Raw genomic sequence first — 25,748 nt, forward strand, 5'->3', positions numbered from 1 at the left:
AAGCCAGAATAAACAGCATATTGAGAAATAATGAAGAAAGTAAACAAGTCTATGCTGAAAAAAGACGGGAAGCAAAGAAGATCTGTAGAATAAAGAAACAGTTAAATCTAGAGCAGAAATTAGACCGCATTGAAGAAGATTTTTTAAATAAACAAGTCAGGAATTTCTACCAAGAAATAAAACGCGACCGAACCCAGTACAAAACCGCATCAAGATATTATAAAGATGAAAAGGGAAATCTGATAGGTGGAATAGCTGAAAAATTAAGAAGATGGGCCAATTATTTCCAGAATATATTATGCACAGACGATCAAGACGAAATAGAGCAAATGCAACTACCACATGAAGAAGATAGAGACCCAAATGTGAATGAAGAAGTACCTACCAAGGAAGAAATTATAGATATCATAAAAAACTTAAAAAACAACAAAGCACCGGGAGAAAACGGTATCATTTCAGAGTTTTTAAAAGATGGTGGCGAAGGGATTCAAGAAGAAATCACTGAATTAATATGAGAAGTGTGGATCAAAGAAAAAATACCCAATCAGTGGAAAGAAGCTTTCCTATGTCCTGTACATAAAAAGGAGACGTGGCAGAATGTATAAATTAGAGGGGAATAGCTCTACAAGATACAGTATATAAGATTCTGGCCATATTAATTAGAAATAAAATTAAAACAAAAGTTCAAAATTTTCTAGGTGAATATCAAGCGGGTTTTAGAGCACAAAGATCGGTAATAGACCAAATTTTTGCAATGAAACAAATTTTATCTAGCTCATATGAATTCAACCTAGCATTAAATATGTTATTTATTGATTTTAAACAGGCATACGATACCATAAAAAGAAGTAAAGTATATGAAGCGCTAGAATATTTCGAATTTCCACCAAAAATAGTAAGATTGACTAAATGCATACTTAGTGACACTAAAAGTAAAGTTATGATAGAAGGACGGGCTTCAGATAGCTTTATCACCAATAGAGGCCTGCGACAAGGTGACCCGATATCAACAGATTTCTTCAATTTAAATTTAGAGAAGATTATACGAGAATGCAATATCTAAATTATCCAATATCCTAATCAGCGTAAAAACCTAATAACCGGTTTTTACTTTAAAAAGAAAAACCGGTTATAACCGGGACAAAAAACAACCGGTAAAACCGGTTATTGCGAAGTAAAAAAACCGGTTTTAGGTTAAAACCGGTACGTTTTTCCCATCCCTAACTAGTAGAACCTACAAGAAAACGTATGAACACTGTGCCGTCACTTTTTAATGGCACATGTGTCGACAGTGGCGCATCAAACTTGTTTTTCATATTTTTAAGTTCTATGTGATTAAAAAATAGAACTTAGCATAATTGTAACCAGCCATCCCCTTACCCCTCCTCCCACCATCAAAACTCCTTTTTTAGGTGGGATCCAATCAATTTTAAAGTTTCAAAAATTTCAAACGCATTTCAAATTTTCAAATTGATTGCAATCCACCTAAAAAAAATAAAAAGGAAAATGACGTTTTTGTTGGTGGGGGAAACGGGAAGGGGGTAGTGGGTTAAAAATACGAATCTTATTTTGTAATCACATAGAACTTGAAAAATATATGTTGTAATCACAAAAAATAAAATAAAAAATAAATTGAATTCTGGTAGTGAGGGAGGGTACCTTTTAGTTTATTTATCCCTTTCATAAGTAGAAACGTTGATGCGCCACTGTCGACGCAAGTGACACTAAAAAATTACGGCATAGGGTTCATACGGCATAGAAGTTGAACTTACAATTAAAGAAGGAAAACTACAGTATCTCGGACATGTGATGCGGGGCGAGAAGTGTGGCATCCTGCGGCTCATAATGCAAGGAAAGATAGATGGCAGAAGAAGCATCGAAATAAGACAAATTTCATGGCTGAAGTACTTGAGAAAATGGTTTGGACGCAGCTCAAAAGAACTATTTAGAGCTCCTGCCTCAAAAATTAAAATAGCTATGATCATTACCAACCTCCGTAGCGGAAATGGCACCTGAAGAAGAGGAAGAAGTTCATACGTTTTATTTTTGGTTCCGCTATTTAGATTAAAGACTCTTATCGTTTCACCTATACCGGCTCTTAGTCTATTTAATTACAGAACACTCTTGTTTTTTATTTTGTCTTTTATTTTAAAAAAACTTTTTTATATTTAGATATTTTAAACCTGTTTATAATTCCTATTAAGATGCGTGGTAAACATGTATATTTGCGTCTTCTTTCTTGATGCTCTATTACAAATATTTGCGACCAAGATTTTTGATGAAATGATTTAATAACTTTTTTTGTTGTTATGAGATGTTTTGTGCTTGTTTAGTAGGAATTTTTTGGCAATATTTTCAAAATTATTTAACCACAATAATATTTAATGAAGGTGATATCCTTGAATTTTCTAGTATTTAAAGTTTCGGCCAAAATACGATAGAAATATTAAGAATTCTTGTATCGCTTTTCATAGATAAAAAAAGTACCTAACTAAATATGTCGTTTAAGACGGATTTTCAGAAAATCTTTAATCATTTCGGAAAAAGTAAGGAAAACGTTACTCATGATGTCGAAATTATCAAGAATTGGATCAAAACACAGAATCATTTGCCGGAAATACCAGGTAATTGTAACATACCTTATTTGTAGGTATTTTAAATAAAAAATATTTTAACAATAATACTGATACTTTTACCAACAAAAGTAGAGCAGCTGGTTTGTTTACTGCCTATTTTAATTTTCATTTTTATTTTAATGTGCCATTCGGTTTTTGTATTTTTATTAAATACTAGTGATTTTACCCATCGCCATTCGACGGAAAATTTAATCAATTGCCATCTACAGTCACTCCAGCCAATTTTTCCAAAAATTTAGAATCAATAAACTTTCAAAGGAATTACATTTTTAAAATAATTAAAGTCTTGCATGTAAACCAAGTAAATATAAAGTAACATGATGCTTGAAATTATTTTTTTTAAATAAAGTAACCCATATTTTGTAAATTTTGCGAAAAATATAATTAAGTGCTGATGAAGTAGAAAATACTATAAACTTACGAACTTGAATTACATTCAAACTATGCTCAAATTTTATTTTTAAACATTTTTTTTATTTTACATAATAATTAAATTTAATATCAAACAAGTAATTGGACTTCGTAAGTCCTAGGTTTTCACCCAAAGTAATCGAAAGTAGAACTGGAAGTCGATATTTGAACGCTTCGTGTAACTTTGCGTCGATCTATATACGATTTTACTAGTTTTGAGACATTCTGACTAAACTTTGGGTCTTGTTTAAACAGAAATGACTTCAAAACAGGAACTAAAGATTAAAACTCAACTTTTCAATACGCTTCGATTGATGTGTTACATGTACTATTTCTGCGACTATAACGGCACTTCTGATTAGAACTTTTTAAGCGGAAATGATATAAAAACCAAAACCAAAATTTTTTCTCATCTTGCTAAGGCACGTCGAATGATATATCGCTTATACTATTTCGGTGACTTTAGAACAGTTCATACGGTTGCAACTCTAAAACCGGAAGTCCGATGTCAAATTTCTCATGTTTAATACCATCATTGGGTTATAAGCTTTCATTCGACACCTCATTTGTCATTCTATCTTTATTAATAATGGAGGAGTTGTATTCGCGGACGGAAAAGCAGATGAACAGACAGTCATGAAACCGGAAGTATATATTTGTTCTCTTCTTGGGAAGTAGCGTCGAATAATATATCACGTGTACTATTCTGGTGACTTTAAAACAGTACTTCTGGTCGCATTTCTAAAACCGGAAGTCCTAGGTCAAATTTCGCACATTTAGTACCATCCTTGGATTATAAGCTTTCATTCGACACCTCAATTGATATTCTACCTGGTATAGTGACGGAGGAGTTATATTCGCAGTCGGACGGACAGACAGCCTAGGTCATATTTTTCACATTTAGTACCATCCTTGCATTATAAGCTTTCATTTGACACCTCACTTGTCATTCTAGCTGTATTAATAATGGAAATATTCGCGGAAATAATGTATTCGCGGACGGAAAGGCAGATGAACAGACAGTCATGAAACCGGAAGTATATATTTGTTCTCTTCTTGCGAAGTAGCGTCGAATAATATATCACGTGTAATATTCTGGTGACTTTAAAACAGTACTTCTGGTCGCATTTCTAAAACCGGAAGTCCTAGGTCAAATTTCGCACATTTAGTACCATCCTTGGATTATAAGCTTTCATTCGACACCTCAATTGTTATTCTACCTGGTATAGTGACGGAGGAGTTATATTCGCAGTCGGACGGACAGACAGCCTAGGTCAAATTTTTCACATTTAGTACCATCCTTATCCTTGCATTATAAGCTTTCATTTGACACCTCATTTGTCATTCTACCTGGTATAATGACGGAGGAAATATATTCGCGGTCGGACGGACCGACGGACAGACAGCCTAGGTTAAATATCTCATCTTTAGTACCATCCTTGCATTATAAGCTTTCACTTGAAACCTCATTTGTCATTCTAACTGGTATAATGATGGAGATGTTATATTCGCAGTGGGACCGACAGACGGAAAGACAGCCTAGGTAAAATTTCTCACATTTAGTACCATCCTTGTATTATAAGCTTTCATTTGACACCTCATTTGTCATTCTACCTGGTATAATGACGGAGGAAATATATTCGCGGTCGGACGGACCGACGGACAGACAGCCTAGGTTAAATATCTCATCTTTAGTACCATCCTTGCATTATAAGCTTTCACTTGAAACCTCATTTGTCATTCTAACTGGTATAATGATGGAGATGTTATATTCGCAGTGGGACCGACAGACGGAAAGACAGCCTAGGTAAAATTTCTCACCTTTAGTGCCATCCTTGGATTATAAGCTTTCATTTGACACCTCATTTGTCATTCTAGCTGGTATATTGACGGAAGAGTTGTGATTAAAGACAGACGGAAAGACGGATGTGGATAATTCAAAGTTTTCACGTTTTTTTCAAAATTGGGTGAAAACAATAATATTTTAAAACAATTCCATAAGCTCCTAACGCCATCTGCTATCGTATAAATAAAGCTTGCAAATACCTTGTTTATTTTGACAGAACGGTCAAAGTCAAACTATAACATAATTTGTTTAATATCTAACTAATAAATAAATAATAAAGTTCCTTTATTAAATTTTAAAAACATCATTTTAATATAAAGTACCTATGTATATAATTTTCTATACAGAATTGGGATAAAGTATGGAACCAAACATTTGAAACGAAAATACCAATATTTATGAAACTTTGCATGCAGGTACAGTGACGTAAAAAGCATCTGACGCCATATTTTTTGTTACTAATCCACTTCCGGTTTCACCGGAAATACCCTTAACTTATTTACTTTAAATGTGACACCCTGTTTATTTTTGGAGATTTTAAAAAAACTTATTATTTTTAATTCATACATACCAATTTTGGAAGAAAAAACTGTTAAAACAAGAAATAAATCTCTTTACAGTTAAAAAATAGGTTAATTTATTTACGTTAGACCAATGATAATAAAAATAAAAAAAAATAATTTCAAATGTTGAAAATGCTCACCTCCTCACAACGTGCAAGCATATAAATAAATTCGTGAGTCACTCTGCAAGATTTCTCGTCATATTAGTTCACATTTATCAATTATTATTCTGTGTCTCAAATCTTGCATGCATGTTGGTCGCCTAACGTAAACACGTGATTTTAGATAACCCCAAAGAAAAAAAATCTAACGGATTGAGGTACCGAGAATGAGCGGGCCACTTTATGAATCCTCTACGTCCAATCCATCGATTTGGAAAATTCACCTCCAAAAAATTAAAATTCACCATAACCGATTATCATTAATATTTCACAACGATATTTTTTACTTAAATGAACCATTTTTAATACAACTTATTTCTGTCAATTAGTTCAGTAACAGTTACCTTAATAATAATAGCCTCCCGTTTTATACCGCTGACGCGGCTTTATACAGCACTCGAGCCAAGCATACTACCGCCTGAGCTACGCCAGCCTTAAACACGGTTACCTACTATACTAAATTTAAAGAAGTCATGCAGTGCATGTAAATAACAATTTTAGTCTACAGTATAGAACTCGTTTATTACCTACTACGTTGTATTAATACAAACAATTTTCTACAGACACTTTTTAACAAATTTTTTCTTCCAAATTTGGTATGTATGAATAAAAAATAACAAGTTCTTTTAAAATCTGCAAAATATAAAGGGTATCCCATTTAAAGTAAATAAGTTGTATTTCCGGTGAAAACAGAAGTTGAGTAGTAACAAAAAATATGTCATCAGAAGCCTTTTGCGTCATTGTATTTGCACGTAATGTTTCATAAATATTGTTATTTTCGTTTCAAAGATATTTGCTTGGTTCCATACTTTATCCCAACCCAGTATAAGTACCTATATATGGATGCTATACAATGTGCAACTTCTCTCACTACTTACATACATTCAAAAGGAAAATTTTCTCACGCAGTGAAAAAAGTGGGGGGCCATTGCAGTGAGAAATAATTTCTCACTGGTTGTCCGCCGGTTTTCTATACATACGATCGTCGTTTCCATGGTAACATGCACAATACAAACACAATTATTGTTTTCAAACAAAATGTGTGGAAACAAAACTTACCAGGAATTACCTTTCAAAACTATTCAAATATAATTGTTAATTATAATTATAAATAAATAAAGTATATAAATATTAAGAATATTAAATACCTACATATATATGTATATATATTTTTTATTTAAATTTAGGCATATAATGTACGTAAAAGCACCTAAATAATTTATTTTGAAGTTTGAACTCTTGACAAAAACGCATCCATAGAAAAAGTACAGTGTGCAACACATGAGAAAATGACATACCTATTTCTCCCTCTCTTGATTTGCGGCACTCGCCATCGACTCGTGCCAACAAACTTCTGCGGCCGTGATAAATATGTCTTTTTTCTCACTTGTTGTGCAGTACCTACACTATTGTTTAACATATAAATAACAAAATTATCCGCGATATAAAAAAATAAAAGACGTTTATTAAACGTCATTTAATGTTTATATATTAACAAATGTACCAGACCGGACACTCTGCGTGACTTGTCGCATTCGGATTTTATTAGATTAGATATTGTAGAAAAAAAGCTCTTCATAATACTACAGACAATCTTCGACATATACTGTGTATCATTCTATTGTTATTCTTAAAGTGCATTCGGCGTCTTGAAAAATGCAGCCATGAAAATCGTCTTGTTTTAACGCTAGTGTTTTGCTCATATCGTCACGTGATTTCTTCATACGTTACTTTGTCCACAGAAGATATTCTCACTATTCCTCTAAGCTCAGATGTGGAAGACTTCCACTTTTCTCATCATCGCTTTAGCCAAGGTGGCAAAGTGCAGTCACTGAAGTTCGATATGATCTACTACCTCTGATTTCGGTGAACCTTCATGGATTTTCATGAAAATTGGTGAGTGGTTAGAAGATACCTCAAGGAATAAAATTTGCACGATGCCAACTTGTGATTTTACCCTGGGGCGGATTCCACCCCTTCTCGGTAATGACAATTATTATATTAAAAATAACCCAAGAAATCGGTAGAGGGACAAGTTCTAAACAAAATTTATTATGTAAAGTTATTTATTAAAATAAATCAATACTTTTTGAGTTATTAAAGACCAAAAAGTTTCATTTTTCGTAAAAAAATATGCTTGGTCTAAAGCGGTTTGGAATGCCCAAAAATATGCATTAAGATGCTCAAAAAATATAAGCTCTTAACATAAGTTACCCTTACCAAAATTAAAGCTAATAAATAATCCAATAAATTCCTTACTTGAAAAGCCTTTTAGCATTAATTCAAAGTGAGTTATATGTAACTTAATGTATACTTTTTTTCGCCCAGTACTCAAATCTAATTATTCATGCTTAAATAACGGGAAAACGAGGCATTTTATAACATATACTTACATAACACTTGTAAAAGTATTCAGAAATACCTAACAAATGAGCTTCAGAAGAAGAAGATTCCATCAAAATTTATGCTTCGAACATTTTTTCCAAAAAAATGATATTATTTTTTTAGAATAACCCTATTAATTTGTACGATATCAGGTACATCCAAAAATCATTTGACAAATAAATTGAAGAGCTATAAAATCTTATTAAATTTAATGTTTTTGCCTTTTTAATTTTTTTAATACATTAAAGGGCCCCGGTTACATGGTTCTCATAGTAAAATTTAGGTTTTAAACGTTTCTATCTTGGTTATTTTTATCCTAGAAAAATAACGAAAATGTAAAATCTTAAAAAAACAAATAAAAGTTGGTTCTGTACCATTTTTTACGTCTATCGAGTATTTTTTGAGTTATTACCAAAAAAAAATTTACAAAAATTTGAAAAATTATGATTTTTTTAAATCATATTTTTATTTTAAAATATGTACGTATTCTAAACCGATTAAAAAATTTTAATTTCATTATTTAAACTAAAATAAATAAACTCTTATAGGGATTAGATATAAATTTTTGTGGAACTGACGTATGTTTTATTCACTTTTTTTCTAAAAAATTTGAAAGGGTTCTCTTATTTTCATCATAACTTGCTTAGTTTTGATACTATCAATTTCATTGATAGAGGCTCATTTAATAGGTATTCCTGAGTACACTGACAAGTATTTTGTAAATATATGTTTTAAAATGCATCGTTTTCCTGTTATTTAAGTTTAACTACCTAGATTTGAATACTCGCCGAAAAAAAAAATACATTCAATCACCTACAAATTACTTCGAATTAATATTAAAAGATTTTTCAAATAAGAAATTCATTTGAGATGTTATTTACTTCAATTTTAGGAATAATAACTTTTTTGTAAAAATTTGTATTATAAAAGTCTTTGAGTTAAATGTGAAAACCAACTTAAAAATATGTATTTTTTTCACAAAAAACTAAAACCTTTGATCTTTAAGAAGTCAGAAAGTGTTGATTTATTTTAATAACTTGATATAACACATTTTTCTTATAATTTGCTCTATCGACTTAAGGGGCTATTTTTATCAAAATAATTTTCACCCCCGAGAAGGGGTGGCATCCACCCCCAGGGTAAAAGCGCATATCACTTTTGTTTCTTGAGGTATCTTCTAACTACTCATTTTCATGAAAATTGATGAAGGTTGAGAGAAGTCGGAGGTAAAAACCTTTAGCCCAATAAAATAAAACAAAAACAAAGTGTAATTCCGTACAGGTTGGAATAAATTTTTTATTAAAGTTTAGGTCAAAACAAAAGATATTTTCATGAAAGTATATGATTCATATGAGGGGATCATTGTTTAAATAATTAAACTTGGTAATTTTTGCACAAAATTTACTTTTCTAACTGCTGCGGCAATTCTTGTTTTTATTAAGAATTTTACAATTTTTTCCTCCAAAGATGAAGACACAGTCTTTTACATGAGACTTACTAAATTAATGTTGACTCTTAATTTATTTAAATAATTGTAACTCAAAATTAATAAACAAATTTCCAAAAAAATATTATTGCGATATAAATAAGCACTATAAATATTTTGTTTTTCACAAAAAGTTGAGCTAAGATATCACTATAAATTGTCAAAAAAATTGGTTGATAAATATTGAGTAGTTTATGAGATATTTAATTTGTTTATAAAAAAATACCATTTTTTCAATTGCAAAAGCGCGGTTGTTACCGATAGAGTATACAAGTTTTTAAGGTCTCATTTTTTTTGCTTTCATATATATTTTTGATAAATGTATTGACAAATTAAAATTTTAATTTAACATCCCTTCAAAATGGCGTTTGAAAAATTGGTGTAATTTGTTTAAAATTTGTTTTTTTAATAACATCACCGGGATTAAAAATTTTGAAATTATTTTTCGATATTCGTGTTCTTGGTAGTTTTGACACATTAAAAAAAATTTCTAGATCCATTTTTTGCCAAGCTTTTCCAGATAGCGTTTCCAAGTTTAAAAATTCATAATTTGTTTATTTATCAATATTAACATTTAAGTGCGTGAGTCCATCTATCAACCCTACTACTTAACATTGTCATTTATACATAGAGTTAAAATTTTGGAATATTTGAAAAAATAATATTTTTAGTAGAAACCCTAACTGAAAACTTTTTACATGAAGAGTGGTGCAGTAGTACTTTGCAATACCTTCGTTAATAATGGACCAATCTCAATGTTTTTTCTTTAGTTTATGGTAGCTTATAAAAATAGTAACTGACACAGTAAATGACACTTTTAACAATAAAAATATTCGTCAATTGGTTATAAACAATTTTTTTCAATTTTTTTTCTCTAGATGTGATAAATAAAAATTGATACAAAGGATTTTATATAAAAAAAAAATAAAAAAATAATACTGAATTAGCATTAACAATTTGTTAAAGACTTTTTTAGTATATTAAAATATATACAGTGTGAGCCAAAGAAAACAATCCACCTTGATATTTGGCCGTATTTATTAGATTTTAGGGAAATGACGAAATAGGTCGATTTTTAATCTAAGGGGGACACATTTTTACGGTATATACATCTGTCATTTGTCTACCCCCTCCCTTCCACATCCCCCACCCCTTATTTTTAAATAGGGAATAGGGATCGTGTATTAGTTCATTGGAAAGGTTATTCGATTCTCTATTCAGTAATATTAACATTGACATAATTATTGATACAGGGTGTCCAAGAAAAATTATTTTTAATTAAATTAATTGACACAAAAAGAAGAATGTATGTAATTTATTTAACTTAAAATACATTCTACTGCTGACAGAAAACAGAAAAAAATGTTGAAAACATTGAAATTGGCCCATTATTAACGGAGATATTGGAAACTACTCCTCCGCCAATTTTCAAACAAAAAGTTTTTATTTAAGGTGCTACGAATATCATCATTTTTCAAAATATTCTACAATTTTTATTATGTGTATAAATGACATTGTTAAGTAGTATGACCATTAGATGTACTCACGTACTTTTAAATGTCAATATTGATAAATAAACAAATTATGAATTTTTAAAATGGGAAAAGCTATCTCCGCCAAAAATGCTTTTAGAAAATTTTTATACCTTTTTGAATATGTCAAAAATTACCAAGAATACGTATATCAAAAAATAATTTCAAAATGTTTAATCCCGGCGATGTTAATAAAAAAATAAATTTTAAACAAATTACACCAATTTTCAAACGCCATTTTGGAGGGGTGTTTAATTGAAATTTTGATTTGTCAATACATTTATCGAAAACATACATAAAAGCAAAATAAATGAAACTTTAAAAACTTGTATACGCTATCGGCAACAACCACGTTTTTGCAATTTAAAAAATGGTAGTTTTTAAAAAACAAATTAAATATTTCGTAAACTACTCATTATTTATCAACCAATTTTTTTGTCAATTTATAGTAATATCATAACCCAACTTTTTATGTAAAATAAAATATTTTACAGTGCTTATTTATATTGCAAATAGTATTTTTTTGGAAGTGTGTTTTTCAATTTTGATTTACAATTATTTAAATAAATTAAGGGTCAAAATTAATTTAGTTAGTCTCATATAAAAGACTGTTGCATCATCTTTGCAGAAATAAATTGTAAAATCCTTAATAAAAACACGAATTATCGCAGCAGCTAAAAAAAGTAAATTTTGTGCAAAAATTACCTATTTTGAATTATTTAAACAATTATCCTCTCATATGAATCATATACTTTCTTGAAAATATGTTTTGATTGGACCTAACCTTTGATAAAAAAAATATTCACACTTGTACAGAATTACATTTTGATTTACATGTACTGTAATTTAATTTGTTCGGTCTACTTCAGTGTCTGCACTAATTGGAGGATACTAAATAGTTACATCTAAGTATTCGCATTTTAATGATTACATTAAAAGTTCTATCGCAAAAAATTCGTCGATTTTCATAAATGAGTTACGTGTAATTTCAATTCTGGTTTGTCTGGCAATTTCTACAGTGGACGTAAATGTTTCTTTGTACAAAGTCACATCTAAAAAAGTTTTAATTTTTATCAATTTTTAAAACGATTTTCAGTTATTGTGTTCCAAATTTATTTAGGTGTTTCGCGTTACTAAATTTTTCAGTAGTATCCTTTTTTCAATCATGGTTTCTGGAGAGTTCTTTTCTGAACTTTCTCATAGACTTTCTCCTCTTAATATGTAATTCTGAATTAAATTTATTCTATCAATTCTTGATATGGGATTGTATCACATGTATCAGTGAGTATATTTTATTGAACTATTAGGCCTGGATCCCGCGTAGGTACCAAAAAAAGTTTATTAACAGCAAGCTGAAAATTTGTTAATAGCTTAACGGTGTCTAGTCGGACAAACTTTGGTATACGGAACACTGGAAAAGGGGAAGTTTTAATTGTGGAACAGGTTACAAAATTTCGAACGTCATACTACGAAAACGTCCCATGTATTTTGTCGGACAGAAGTTCCAAGTGATTTTTTACCCTTTCATTAAAATCACATGCAAAAATCAGACTGCTATTTACCACCAATATAATTTCCTGTCATTTGACATGTTCCACGTGTCGGACTTATTAAAATGCCCAACATGTTTGTCGGACAAACATTTCTTCATATATTATATAAAGTTTGCTATTGAATAAACTTAAAAACAACCTGCTAGTTTTCACAATCATAAAATGTCGGGATGACACGTTTCACAATTAAAATCAAGTTCCACAATTAAAATCAAGTTCCACAATTAAAAATTTCCCTGTTCCAGTGTTCCCATACATCACAGTTTATCGGACTAGACACCGTTCAGCTATTAACAAATTTTCAGCTTGCTATTAATCAACTTTTTGGTACGCGGGATCCAGACCTATATGGTCTGTTATTATTTTTCGTTACTTTCTTATCGTTTTTTTTTTAATACTCGATTAAGCGATTAAATATTTCTTTAAATTTTGTGTGCTATTTTTTATTTGGAAAAGCTGCAAATATTTTTTTCTTTTACAGCTGCCACAATGATTACTTATTTCTTAGTAAATAACAATTTCAGCATAGAGAAAACCAAACAATCGCTAGATATGTATTACTCAGTGAGAAAAATTATGCCAGATATCTATCAAAATAATCTTCCTTTATCATCGACTACAAAGGATTTGTATGAAGAAGTGTAAGTACCTCAATCCTATTTTAGATATAGTGTGGAAACCACTTACGGAATAAAATCAATTCTGTCTTTGTTTTAAAAAATTATAAGAAACGCTGTGACGCGCAAACTTTTAAATTCAAACCAATTTGTTTTAAAAGTTAAATATTAAGTTTAAAGGGCCTAGCCGGGTAAGACGGTGAAAAGTGCCCCCAACTTGATTTAAATTCCATATAGGTCACTTTTTAGCACATATAGAGGAACTCACTTTCTGAAATTTTTAGCCCCCTAGGTGGTCACGTGACCCCCCTAGAGCCTAATTAGGCTTTTTAGGTTTTTATTTTTTATCTCAGCCGCGCCAAGAGCTAGCCAAAAACTTTATTTAAAAAAGTTGTAAGTTTCAAAAAGATCTATATGAAAAATTTTTTTTAAATTTTTTTGGCGGGAAATTCGAATTTTTAGAACAATTTTAAACTTTTAAATAACTCTGAAAAAGAAACTAAGACACTCGTTTTTACGAAAATCAATTATAACGTGTATTTTTGCACAATATTACACCCTGAATTTTTTCAGACTCTTTTAAAATTGGTGAAACGTACGTTTAAAAATAAAAAACCGCATTTTTTCGTTTTTTTTTTTTCGTTTTTTGATACAATTTTATACATATTTTTTAAAAAAGGTAACACCGTCACTAGAATAGGTAAAAAATTGAAAAATAATTGGGGTTTGTTTTATAAAATTTTTTTGTATCGCCATCCATTTTCAGGATACAGGGCGTTGAAGAAAACAAATTGTACACATTTTTTACGATTTCGCTGAAACTACTGGCAACATTGTAATAAAACTTGGCGGGTTTTAAGAGGTAGTTATTGTGCATGTTTTGACATACAATTAAGGATCTGATATTTATCATTGGCGCGCATAGGGGTAATGGTCTGAACTTTTTAATAAATCAACATTATAATAATATATCAACATCAATACATTGTAATAGATCACAGCAATTCAAATTTCCATTTATTAAATTATACAAAAATACTAATCCTACTTGATTACGTCTATTTTCTAGTGTATTAAGTTTTAAACTGTTTTCTATTAATGAATAATCGTGATCTACAATAGTTTCACCAAATTTAAATGCACTGAACCTCAAAAATTTGTGTTGAATTTTTTCAACAATCATATTATGAACTGCATGGTATGGAGACCATACTATAGAGCCATATTCAAGTTTAGATCGCACCAAAGAACAATAAACTCCTCTTACAGTGTCAACTGAAAAATTACTACAGTGCCTCAAAATAAATCCGTGAAGACTGAATTAATGTGTTCAACACAACTCAAACTTTCGTCAAAAATCACTCCTAAATCTTTAACTTTTGAAACATATTTTAGATCTCCATTATTTATTTTATATGAAGTATTGGTCTTCTTATTACCTTTGAAAAAACTAATGTAACAGCATTTTCAGACATTTAGGTTGAGTTTGTTTACTGTACACCAATGTGTCAATCTATCCAGGTCTTCCTGCAGAAGGTGTTGGTCTAAAGGACTAGAAATTATCTTTGATATTTTAAAATCGTCAGCAAAAGCTAAACCATCACTGTTTTCAAAGCAGTCGAAAATAGAATTCACAAACAGATCAAAGAAAATCGGTGAGCAGTGCCCGCCCTGAGGAACGCCCAATGTAACTGCAATAGAGTTTAACAGAAAGGATCCAACCTTAACCTTCTGCTGGTGGCCAGACAGAAAACTCTTGACCCAGGTGACTGTGGTTATGCCAAAACCAATATCGATGAGCCTCTTAAGGAAAATGCTATGGTCAACTCGATCAAAAGCTTTAGAAAAGTCTGTATATACTGTATCAATTTGTTTAAAGTCTTCCATAGCATTTATTAATCTATTCTGATATAAAACTAAATTGGTACTAGTAGATCGACCCGAAAAAAACCCATGCTGATTCTTATTTATTAAATTTCGACATAACCAACTTAACTGACCACAAACCAAGCTGTCAAAAAGTTTGGGAATGTATGACTGTATGCAAACACTTCTACAGTTCTTAACATTGCTTTTATCTCCGTTCTTGTAAATAGGCATAATATAACTATTTTTCCAGTAATCAGGAAAAACAGATGTTGTTAGGGACAAATTATATAAAACATGCAATGGTTTTGTAAGAGTACAGATACACCTTTTAAGTAGAATATTGGGTATTCCATCAGGACCTAATGTAGTTTTACTAGGTAAACGAAAAATTTTATTATAAATTTCTTTTATAGAAATGTCTGCAAAGTCAATATTTTGTGAACAATTTACAGGTAAAACTAAATTATTCACAGAACTATTTTGGTCTCCAGGAGTGTAGACTGTCTGAAAGAATTCCTTAAAAAGGTTCACAATGTCTTGGCCGTTTTCTGCTAACTCTTCATTATACTGCATTGAGTGTGGTAGTGAGTTATTAGACTTTAGGACGCGCACATAGTTCCAAAAGGACCTAGGATTAGTTTTGAACTCATTATTTACATGAGACATATACTGAGACCAACATACTTCTCCGACTCGTTTGCATTCTGTACGTAGTTGACAAAATCTTAGGTAATCTGAATGTAATTGTGATTTACTGTAAGTTTTATGCATTTTTCTCTTTTGAGATGTTATGTATCGCAATTCTGGTGAAAACCATTTAGGAAAACTGCTAGATATATATTTTTTCAAAGGTACAAAAAGAGCAATTCCCATAGCCAAGATTTCATAAAAATTGTTAACTGAATCATTAATATTATTTGAGAAACATTGTTCCCACTGTACACTTGCTAAAAAATTATTAAGACCAAAATAGACCAAAATAGTTTCTGCTTCATCGGTATCACTATAATCACATAGGTCGCCTATCTGGTTGTTACCTAACGTCACCGGTCACGTAACTGGTTAAGTTCAGAAACATAATATTCATATATTATATTCTTGTTCTCATGATCATTTTTCAGTGCGTCACAGTTTTTCGATTTCGCTCTAATGCATTAAAGTTTGATGAGACGGAAAAAGCGGTAGCTCCGTGATTAAACACAAAAATAATGCAGCATTACAATGGTTATATACATAAGATGTCTATTCCTAACCTAAGTTTGATTCGTTGATATTTAGAATGCGCGTTTTTTCTAGCCAATCAAATACACGTATTACGAACATTTGATGAAAACTTCGTTCATTTTGGCCATTTTTTAGAAGTGTCAAAGAGTCAAGTGACGGTTATTACTCAGGTCAGTATTTTGTGCACCTGTCATTTTGAAATTTCGAATTCGACTTCCCTTGTGTTTCACAACTTTTTTGTGCATTATTTTGTGTTTTGGTTTAGAATTTAGTTCGTTAAAAGTTAGTTTTGTATTTTGGTTTAGAATTTAATTCGTTAGAAGTTAGTTTATACTCCAGGTCATTATGCAAGAAAAATATCCATAGTAAGGAGACGTAACTCAGGGCTGAAGAACCTTAGGAACTGGTTTGGATGTAATAACAATGAATTATTTAGAGCCGCGGTTTCAGAAATAAAGATCGCTCTGATGATTACCAACTTTTTAAGCGGAGACAGCACCTAGAGAAGAAGAAAAAACACAGTTTATGGATAGTTTTGTGTCATTTTTTAATGTTTCCATATTTATAAATTTAATTAACAATATTGTTTACTTTTTAATTTTATTCCCCTTTATAAAAAATACCTACATGTTAACATATTGTGTAAAAATCAAACCTACTAAATTACTAATTAGTTTAATTCCACAAGCTTTTCATCTAAAGTACGATTCTGGCATCTGTCAGATTCGTCAATAATTACATGAAAATAAGTCTCGACACACCCAATACAGTATATGACGTCATAATTAATGACGCACTGAAAAATGATCATGAGAACAAGAATACGTCTCAAATTGATGTGTTCTTTAGTGCAGTCCCTGAAGGTTTTCACCTCCGATTTCGTTGAACCTCCATCGGTTTTCATGAAAATTGGTGAGTAACTAGAGGATACCTCAAGGAACAAAGGTGACATGATGGCAACTTTCGCTTTTACCCTGGGGGTGGATGCCACCCCTCCTCGCGGGTGAAAATTAGTTTATTAAAAATAATACCATAAATCGATAGAGGGACAAATTAAAAGCAAAATGTGTTATTTATTAAAGTTATTAATATAAATCAACACTTTTGCGTTATTAAAGACCAAAGATTTTATTTTTTCGTAAAAAAATGCATGTTTTAAAGCGGTTTTTCACGAACAACTCAAAAACTTTAAGCTTCTACAAAGAAGTTATTATTACTGAAATTGAAGATAATAAAAAACTGAATACACTCCTCACTCAAAGAACTAAACTAATGTTAGTTCAAAGTTAATTCAAGCTTAAATAACGGGAAAACGATGGAATGTATAAAATATATCTGCTAAACACTTGTCAAAGTACTTCGGAATACCGATCAAATGAGCTTCAGAACAAGTTAATAGCGTCAAAATTAAGCAATTTATGATAAAAATAAGAGAAGACTTTCGATTTTTTTAGGAAAAAGTGAAAAATAAATCATATGCCATTTCCACAAAAATTAAAATTTATAGTAATCCTTAACGAGAATTTATTTATGTTAGCATAAGTAATGATTTAAATGATTTAAATAATTTTGGGGAGTCTTGTTCTTAGCCCAATAAATGACCGTTTTGGAGTGTAATTTCCAGGGGCAACTCGGAATTGCATGAAAATTTGGATTTAGGTTCTACTTACCCTCAACTTCAAAGTTGAATTTGAGCCGTTGGTTACTTTTACTTGGGGGGGGGTGACATTTACCCCTTCTCGGAGGGTGAAAAACGTGTGTTTAAAATGAGGCCGGAAATGGATAAATTGACTTATTTTAAGCACCTTTTGTTCTATAAAGTTTTTTACGTAAGTCAATAATTTTCGAGTTATTCGCGATTTAAAATGTTGATTTTTCGACAAAAGAAAACTAGGTTTTCAGACGGTTTTTCCCAAATAACTGAAAAAGTAAATATTTTATCGAAAAAAATATTTTTAGCAAAAGTGTAGCCTATAAAAAAAAAACGAAAAAAAATGATGTACCAGTAAAGTCTACAAATTGAGTAGAAGCAAAGTTGTAGCTCATGAAAAATACGTTCTTATTCGTCTAATTCCAAATCAAATAATTCATCGCGAAATCACGGAAGAAAGAAGCGTTTTTCGGGTAAACCTTATTAACATATTTAAAATATTGAAAAAAAGCTTATTATTTGTTTTTTACAAAAGTTTACATCATCAAAAATAAACGAGTTACACTGAAAAAAAAAGTTTGCCCCTTTTTTGGTAGAAAAAAAATCGTGAAACCGCACTCTATTTAGCACCCTAAATGAAATTAATCGTTTGCCTTTACCATCTATTTTAACTGTATGTGTAATGTTTATATGATCTGTAGGTTTGATTCGTTTGAAGTGCTTATTTTTGAAAACATTTGGTTTTATATTAAAAAAAAATTCTAAAAATTTTTGAAAAATTTCATTTAACTTAAAATAACTTAAAAAGTATTAGTGATAAGAAAAATATTAAAGAGTAAAAAAATGTAGGTTTTGCTATTATAAATTTTAATATGCTAGTTTATTTTGTTTCTCCGTTTCTCCATAATTGGTTAATTTATGGCTGTTCAAAATTTGCATACACTCATGATTAGTGACATTTAAGCTTTCTCAATTATAACCCTTTCAAAAATAAACACTTTAAACCCGTGAAACTGACAAATCATATAAAAAATAGATAGGTAAGTAAATTATTTGTAAAGCAGTAGCGATTAATTTTATTTGGGGAGCTAAACACTGCGAGATTTTCATGATTTTTTACAAAAAAAAATAGGGCCAACTTTATTTTGAGCGTAACTCGCTTATTTTTAATGCTAAAACTTTTGTTAACAATTAAAACAAATCTTTTTATAAACACTCTAAAAAAGTTTAAATGGGTTTTTCCTGAAAAGTGCTTAATTTTTCGGTGATTTCACCTTGAAATATTCGATTTGGAATTAGACGAATAAGAACGTATTTTTCATGAGCTACAACTTTGTTTTTATTTGATTGATAGACTTTACTGATACACCATTTTTTTGAGTTTTTTATAAGCTACACTTTTGCTAAGGATATTTTTTTCGATAAAATATTTACTTTTTGAGTTATTTGCGAAAAACCGTCTGAAAACGTAATTTTTTTGTCGAAAAATCAACATTTTCAATGGCAAATAACTCGAAAAGTATTGACTTACGTAAAAAACTCTATAGAACAAAAGTTGCTTAAAATCAGTCAATTTATGCATTTCCTGTCTTACCTTGAACGTATGTCTTTTCACCCCCTAGAAGGGGTGACTGTCACCCCCCAAGTAAAAGCAACCAACAAAACAATTTCAACTTTGAAGTGGAGGGTAAGTAGAACCTAAATCCAAATTTTCATGCAATTCGGAGTTGCCCCTGAAAATTACACGGTATCGCCGAATTTCCCGTTCATTTACTGGGCTATCTAGCATTCCTACGAGTAAGACCTGTGCCAAGTATAATTAAAATCTAGTTTACCTTATCAGTAGTAATTAGTGTAATTGATTTTCGATTTAATAGTGTATTTTAAAAAGTGATTACTGGACAAAATTTGTACGTATTAATTTCGTTATATGATTAAACCAATATAAATTATATTTAATTTATAAAAAGTACATACCAGCGGCTGGTTTCACCAGTTTGCTGGTTCTTGCTGACCATCTAGCATAATGGCTTTGAATGCAATTCTAATACCAGAACCATTTAAAGAAGAAATATAACACGAAGCTATTGTCTGTATCTGCATGACAAGTACAACCATACACAGTAATCCTACAGTTTCTACCTCAACCATGGCCCTTCAAAGTGCTACAAACACTCAAGCTACTACATCAATCTCGTACGTAAACGCTGCAAAATCTACTCCGAAAACACCATCTCTACCAAAAAAAGAGCAAGCCATAGTCCTTCACGCAGAAGAAAACCTTAAACTTCTAGATTACGTTAAAGCTATTTGTGATGTCATCGGACCAAAATATATTTCCTTTGCTTCCAGAATCTCTAACAATAGAATCTGCATATATCTAGCCAACCCAAATCTCGTTGATCAACTTCTGAAGTCCCACCCAACTATCCAAATCGGATCCTTAATTTTAAGTATTAGAAAACTTGTCTCCCCGACAAAAAGAATATTAATCTCGAATATATCTCCTTATCGTACCATCAATTCAAGAATATCACAACCCAAAAATTGCCATTTTTTGTTTTTTATGAATCTGTAATGGTAATGGGTAGTCTAACATAATGCAAGAGTATTATAACTTAACATTAATATTGTTTAATAATGTCTTATATTAAATTTTGAGTTATAATACTCTTTCATTGTGTTAGACTACCCATTACCATTACAGATTCATAAAAAACAAAAAATGGCAATTTTTGAGTTGTGATAGTCTTGCATTGATGGTGCGTTATATTCCCCACGAACTTGCAGAAAATGCAATCAAGAGTCTTGGTCTTCAAATAGCCTCCCCTGTGTCTTTCATTAAAGCAGGAATTCCAGGTGATGAGTATTCTCACATCCTCAGCTTCTGTCGTCAAGTGTATGTCTTTTCACCCTCTGATAATTTCGAGCTTCACACCTCCTTGTTAATTTCTTTTGAAGGCAATGATAATAGAATTTTTCTATCAACGGACAAGATGGAATGTTTCGTATGCAAACAGCCAGGACATGTTGCTTCAAATTGCCCCAATACTTCATCTAACAATGTGTTATCTCAAAATTCTCCTCTTTCTCACGACCCAACTCCCACTACCGAATCAACGCCACAGCAACAGCATACACAACTTGTGACAGACAATGTGTTATCTCAAAACTCTACTATTTCTTATGACCTAACCCCCATCACCAAATCAACGCCACAGCAACAGAATACAAAACTTTTCTCTCATACTGAAATGTGTTCCCCTCAAACCAATTTACCTTATCTCTCTTCATCCTCAGAAAATTACGAAAATGAACCAATATCTGAACAGTCAGATGAACAACGTTTAAAATCTCCACTTTCACAGGAGAGGCCACCCTCTTCTGGGTCATCTGTAAAAGATCAAAACGTTCAATCTGGGGAAAACCCTGCAACAGAAGAAGCCATGCCTCCTCCCAGTCAAACAGCTCCTAGTTCCTCCAACTCTTCCAATACAAAAAATAAACTAAAACGTAGTTTTTCTGTCGACCCCAGTCTATCCATTGCCTTTAAGCAAGCAATCCAAGAAGCCTATAAACAAACTCCGGAAGCGTTTGTAGTCTCTCCTGATAATATAATTGCCTTTATCGAGAACGCTTATGGTAGCTGTGACCCTATCTCAGAAGCATTAAGATTTACAACAGATATTAAATCCCTTATTCTAACTCTGCAATCGATAAACCCAACTTTTAAAGAAAGATCCCCAAAAGTCAGAATTACACGCTTAATAAAAAAAATTAAATCTAAAATAAACCCCACAACAGATGATTCTGAAAGTATAGACAGTCATGATAATCTCCAGGATGTGTCTGATAAAGAATACTTGTCCGATAGTTCACAAAGTTCGCAAAAATCCAAAACCTCTACATATTAATCTCTGCCTTCACATTGATACAATGGAAATGTGATGAATTTAATCCTCGTCGTCCACTCCTTGAACAGCTTATTTCTGAGTTTTCTCCCGACTTCTTTGCCTACAAGAAACAAATTTTAGCGATAAATTTTCCGGAAAATTTAAAATTTTACTGGTTACCACTACATTCCAACTACTCAAATTCGAGCCAGTGGAGGAGCATCAATTTTTGTTTCCGATGACATTTTCCATAAAGAATTTCCACTAAACACAAACCTCGAAGCAACAGCCGTTACAGCTTGGTGTCCTTACAAAATTACCATTTGTTGTATATACATTCCTCCAAACCGTACTATAACAAGTTTCGATCTTGAAAATTTAACTTCTCAGCTCCCTACACTCACTTCCAGTTAACAATAAAAGTTTTTTCTAGTAACTTTTTTATTTCATTTGTTATTAGCTTCAATTTTGGTAATTATAAATTTTATGTAAAATCTTATAGTTTTTGAGTTATTGATGAAAAATCGGTTAAAAACAAGCATTTTTCTCAAGAAAAATTAAAATCTTTGATCTTTAATCATTCAAAAAGTTTTGATTTATTTTAATAACTTTATAAAATATAACAAATGTTGCTTAAAATTTGTCCCTCTATTGAATTATGGGGTTATTTTCAATAAAATAATTTTCACCCAAGAGAAGGAGTGGCATCCACCCCCAGGAAAAAGCGCTTGGCATTATGTCACCTTTGTTCCTTGAGATATCCTCTAACCACTTACCACTTTTCATGCAAATCGATGTAGGCTCAACTAAATCGAAGGTAATAGCTCATATCCACTTTCAGTGACTGTACTACTTTCTCATATGAATCATACGACTCCATTTTAAATGAAGCACTAAAATAAAGTGAAATTAAATGAATTATGTAACTAGTAGAAAGAAGTTGTTTAAATGCTTACATAAGAACACGCCTATTAGCAAATCGTTCACTTAACTCAGTACGCTATTACACCTATTAGCAAAATGCTCAGACAACACGATATATTTCGAGATTCTCCAACTTCTTTATGCCATCCGAATAATAGGATCCTGAAAGCTCTGCAAATTTTTTTTTATTTCGTCAATTATTTCTTAGTTCGTGCTAAATTTTATTTACGGGCCATCCAAAATCTCTTCAGATTTGGGAACATGAAATAATCGAAAGTGGCCAAAGATGGCCTAACAGTCTTCATTATAGACATATCTACCTGTTTAGCAACCTACGTGATGGGGGAGTCATGCTGTCACCAAGGGCCTAATTCTTTATAAATGATATCTATCCTATGAAATTTTAAGCAAATATGCTAATATAACAAATGCTTATACAATTTAAAGGGTTCTTACCCTGGTATTTCTTTGATGGCTCAGCTTGCGATCAGCCAGTTCTAAACACTGATGACTAAAGCTCGGATTTATAGGCAACAAAAATTGAAGAAAAAGGCGCCTATATAGGCAAAGATTTTTATTAAAAAAGGCAGGAATATTAACATTTAGACAAAATATAGGCAATAAAGGAATATAACTTATTATTTATTGTACAAAGTGAATTAACGTAATATTAACTTAAGGCAGGTATATTTACACATCATAATCATAACATTAGTATAAATAAACTAGTAACTGAATAACTGCTAATTAATAATTAAACATTGTAACCACTTAAAATTTTATCATTAATAGAAACAACTAAATGTTTTTCAATATTTTCGGTCTTAAAACTATGTCTTCGATCACTTAAAATTAATTTGTACATTGAAAACCAACGTTCGACATCGACAGATGTAATTGGAGCATATTTCAGAGCGGATAATAAATCTGGCATAATTTATAATTCCTCGGAAAATGTCCCATTCAAAACTTTAGCAACATTAGATAAAAACGAAAAACCTTCATTCTTGTCGAAAACATATCGCACCTTGAAAACAAAAGTGGCATTATCCCAAAAACTAAATATTTCAGTATGACCGTTTAAAGTTTTTCGAAGAGTTCTGTAATGGATATTGAACTAAAATAACCGAATTACATACTATAATTAATGTTATTCAACAGTTTGATTAAAGCACAGTTAGCTTCTACCGAAGAAGGCAAATTAATAATGTAACTACTAATTTAAAAAAAAATCTTTAAAAAAAATTCCTTATAGTGCCACTTTTGTTTTACCTAAAAGTTCTGATTATTAGAATAAAAAGTCAAGTTAATATTTACCTTATGATAAAAAAACAGAAAAATAAAACGAAATTGTCGCATATTAAAAAGAACAATCGTTTATTTGGTAAAAGTAAACAAACTATTATTAATACTTAATGAAACTTCACATTTTCTCGAAATTAAAATAATTAAAAAACTTAAATATTATTCAAACATACTTTGATAATAGGATCTGTAATAATTGGGAATTAAGCCAGCATCAATAAGACTTCTTACATCATCTTTCTTTCTCTGTGATATATCCAATTTACGCTGATACAGAGGTTTGATTTCTGAAGGACGACTATTTCTATTGGTTCTTTTATTTAAGTCAAGCTCTTTAAAATCATCAAAGTAAGATGTTTTGTAGCTAATTTTTATCTCTTCATGTTCGTTTTTCTCAACTTTGATTACTTTTAAATCAGACAGTTTTACAACTTGGCCATCTACGCTCTTATTCAGCCTCGGAACCGGTAATTGTTTTATATCCAAGAAATCGCCATAGCTCATTTCATTTACAGCGAAAGGTGTCCCTCTTTTTTTTGCGCTTCGAATAGCACAAACATATTGCGAAGGTACGTATATTGGTCCTGACTTAAGACATCTTTTGACTTGTTTTTCAATCAAAGAATGTACAGCGTCCCCTTCGTTCTGAGTATGACCACGTATTAAAAATTTGTGGGTAATAGATTTTATTTTTAAATTTAGGACAGCATGTATGTACATCCCAATAATGAACTGGTTTTTTTGCTGTCCACAACAGTTATCAGAATAAAAGATGACATTCAATTTTTCATCAGCAGTTAGAGACTTTTTCTGCAGATACTTTAAAACACAACTAGCTATCTCATTAGCTCCGCGATTTCCTTGTGTTTCATCCCAAAAGAAGCATTCAGTTTTGTCCTGTTTGAGTTCAGAGATAGTAAAATTTAAGCAATTTACTTTAGACTTGTAATAGAAAGTTGATACCTCACCATTTGGAACTGGCATTACTGCTTGCAAGTCATAACATGCCACAATAAAACTGTGCGACACGTTCTCTTTATCATTAGCCTTTTCCTCGCGACTCTTTTCTTTTTCAGCCAAATGTCGCTCATAATTTTCTTTTTGTGCATCTTTTTCACAACCTTCAGCAATCTTGTATTTAGTACATTGCTCACATTGATCCTTCTTTGGTGCAAAGAACCCAATATTAAACTCCTCGTTAAATATTTTTCGATATGTGTGTATCATTACATAGGGTGATCTTTGTTGTATACAGTCTTCTTTGTAATCAAAATAAATATCTGTTAAGGTTTTTCCGCCATCTATATATTCCTTCGTTGTTTGTTTCCGCAAATAATGACTTTCAATTCGAGGTATACTATTGATGTGACGTTTTACTCCTTCTGTCAAGTCAATTGGCACTTTTCGATGTTTTCCATGTTTACCTCTTTGTTCACCTTCTAGTATACCAGTCATATTATTTCTCTTCTCAATAACTGTTCTGATACATCTATCTGTTATATTTAATGTATTTTTAAAAAATGTTTTACATATTTTGCTTCTAGTACCATTGACATCAAAATAGAACGCACTTTTTAACTTTCTAGTCGAATCTGCTTTCTTGTATTGATACTTTGGATGAATCTCTTCTATATTACGCGAGATATATTCTCTTTGCCTGATCAGCGAAGCCATTCCCCAATAATCATGGAA

The 25,748-nt window shown here is 31.2% G+C and overlaps 1 protein-coding gene across 1 annotated transcript in view; it reads left to right on the forward strand.

Moving 5' to 3' along the window:
* Nucleotides 1-2,421: 2,421 nt before the first annotated feature.
* LOC114340990 (alpha-tocopherol transfer protein-like) overlaps nt 2,422-25,748 on the forward strand; it is a 53,296-nt gene continuing 29,969 nt past the window's right edge. The window contains exons 1-2 of the mRNA XM_028291771.2: nt 2,422-2,624; nt 13,055-13,214. Of these exons, the coding sequence (XP_028147572.1) occupies nt 2,498-2,624; nt 13,055-13,214 (287 nt within the window). The 5' untranslated portion in view covers nt 2,422-2,497. The remainder of the gene's footprint in view (nt 2,625-13,054; nt 13,215-25,748) is intronic.

Source organism: Diabrotica virgifera, chromosome 7 (genome assembly GCF_917563875.1).
Source record: "Diabrotica virgifera virgifera chromosome 7, PGI_DIABVI_V3a".
NCBI classification, from domain to species: domain Eukaryota; kingdom Metazoa; phylum Arthropoda; class Insecta; order Coleoptera; family Chrysomelidae; genus Diabrotica; species Diabrotica virgifera.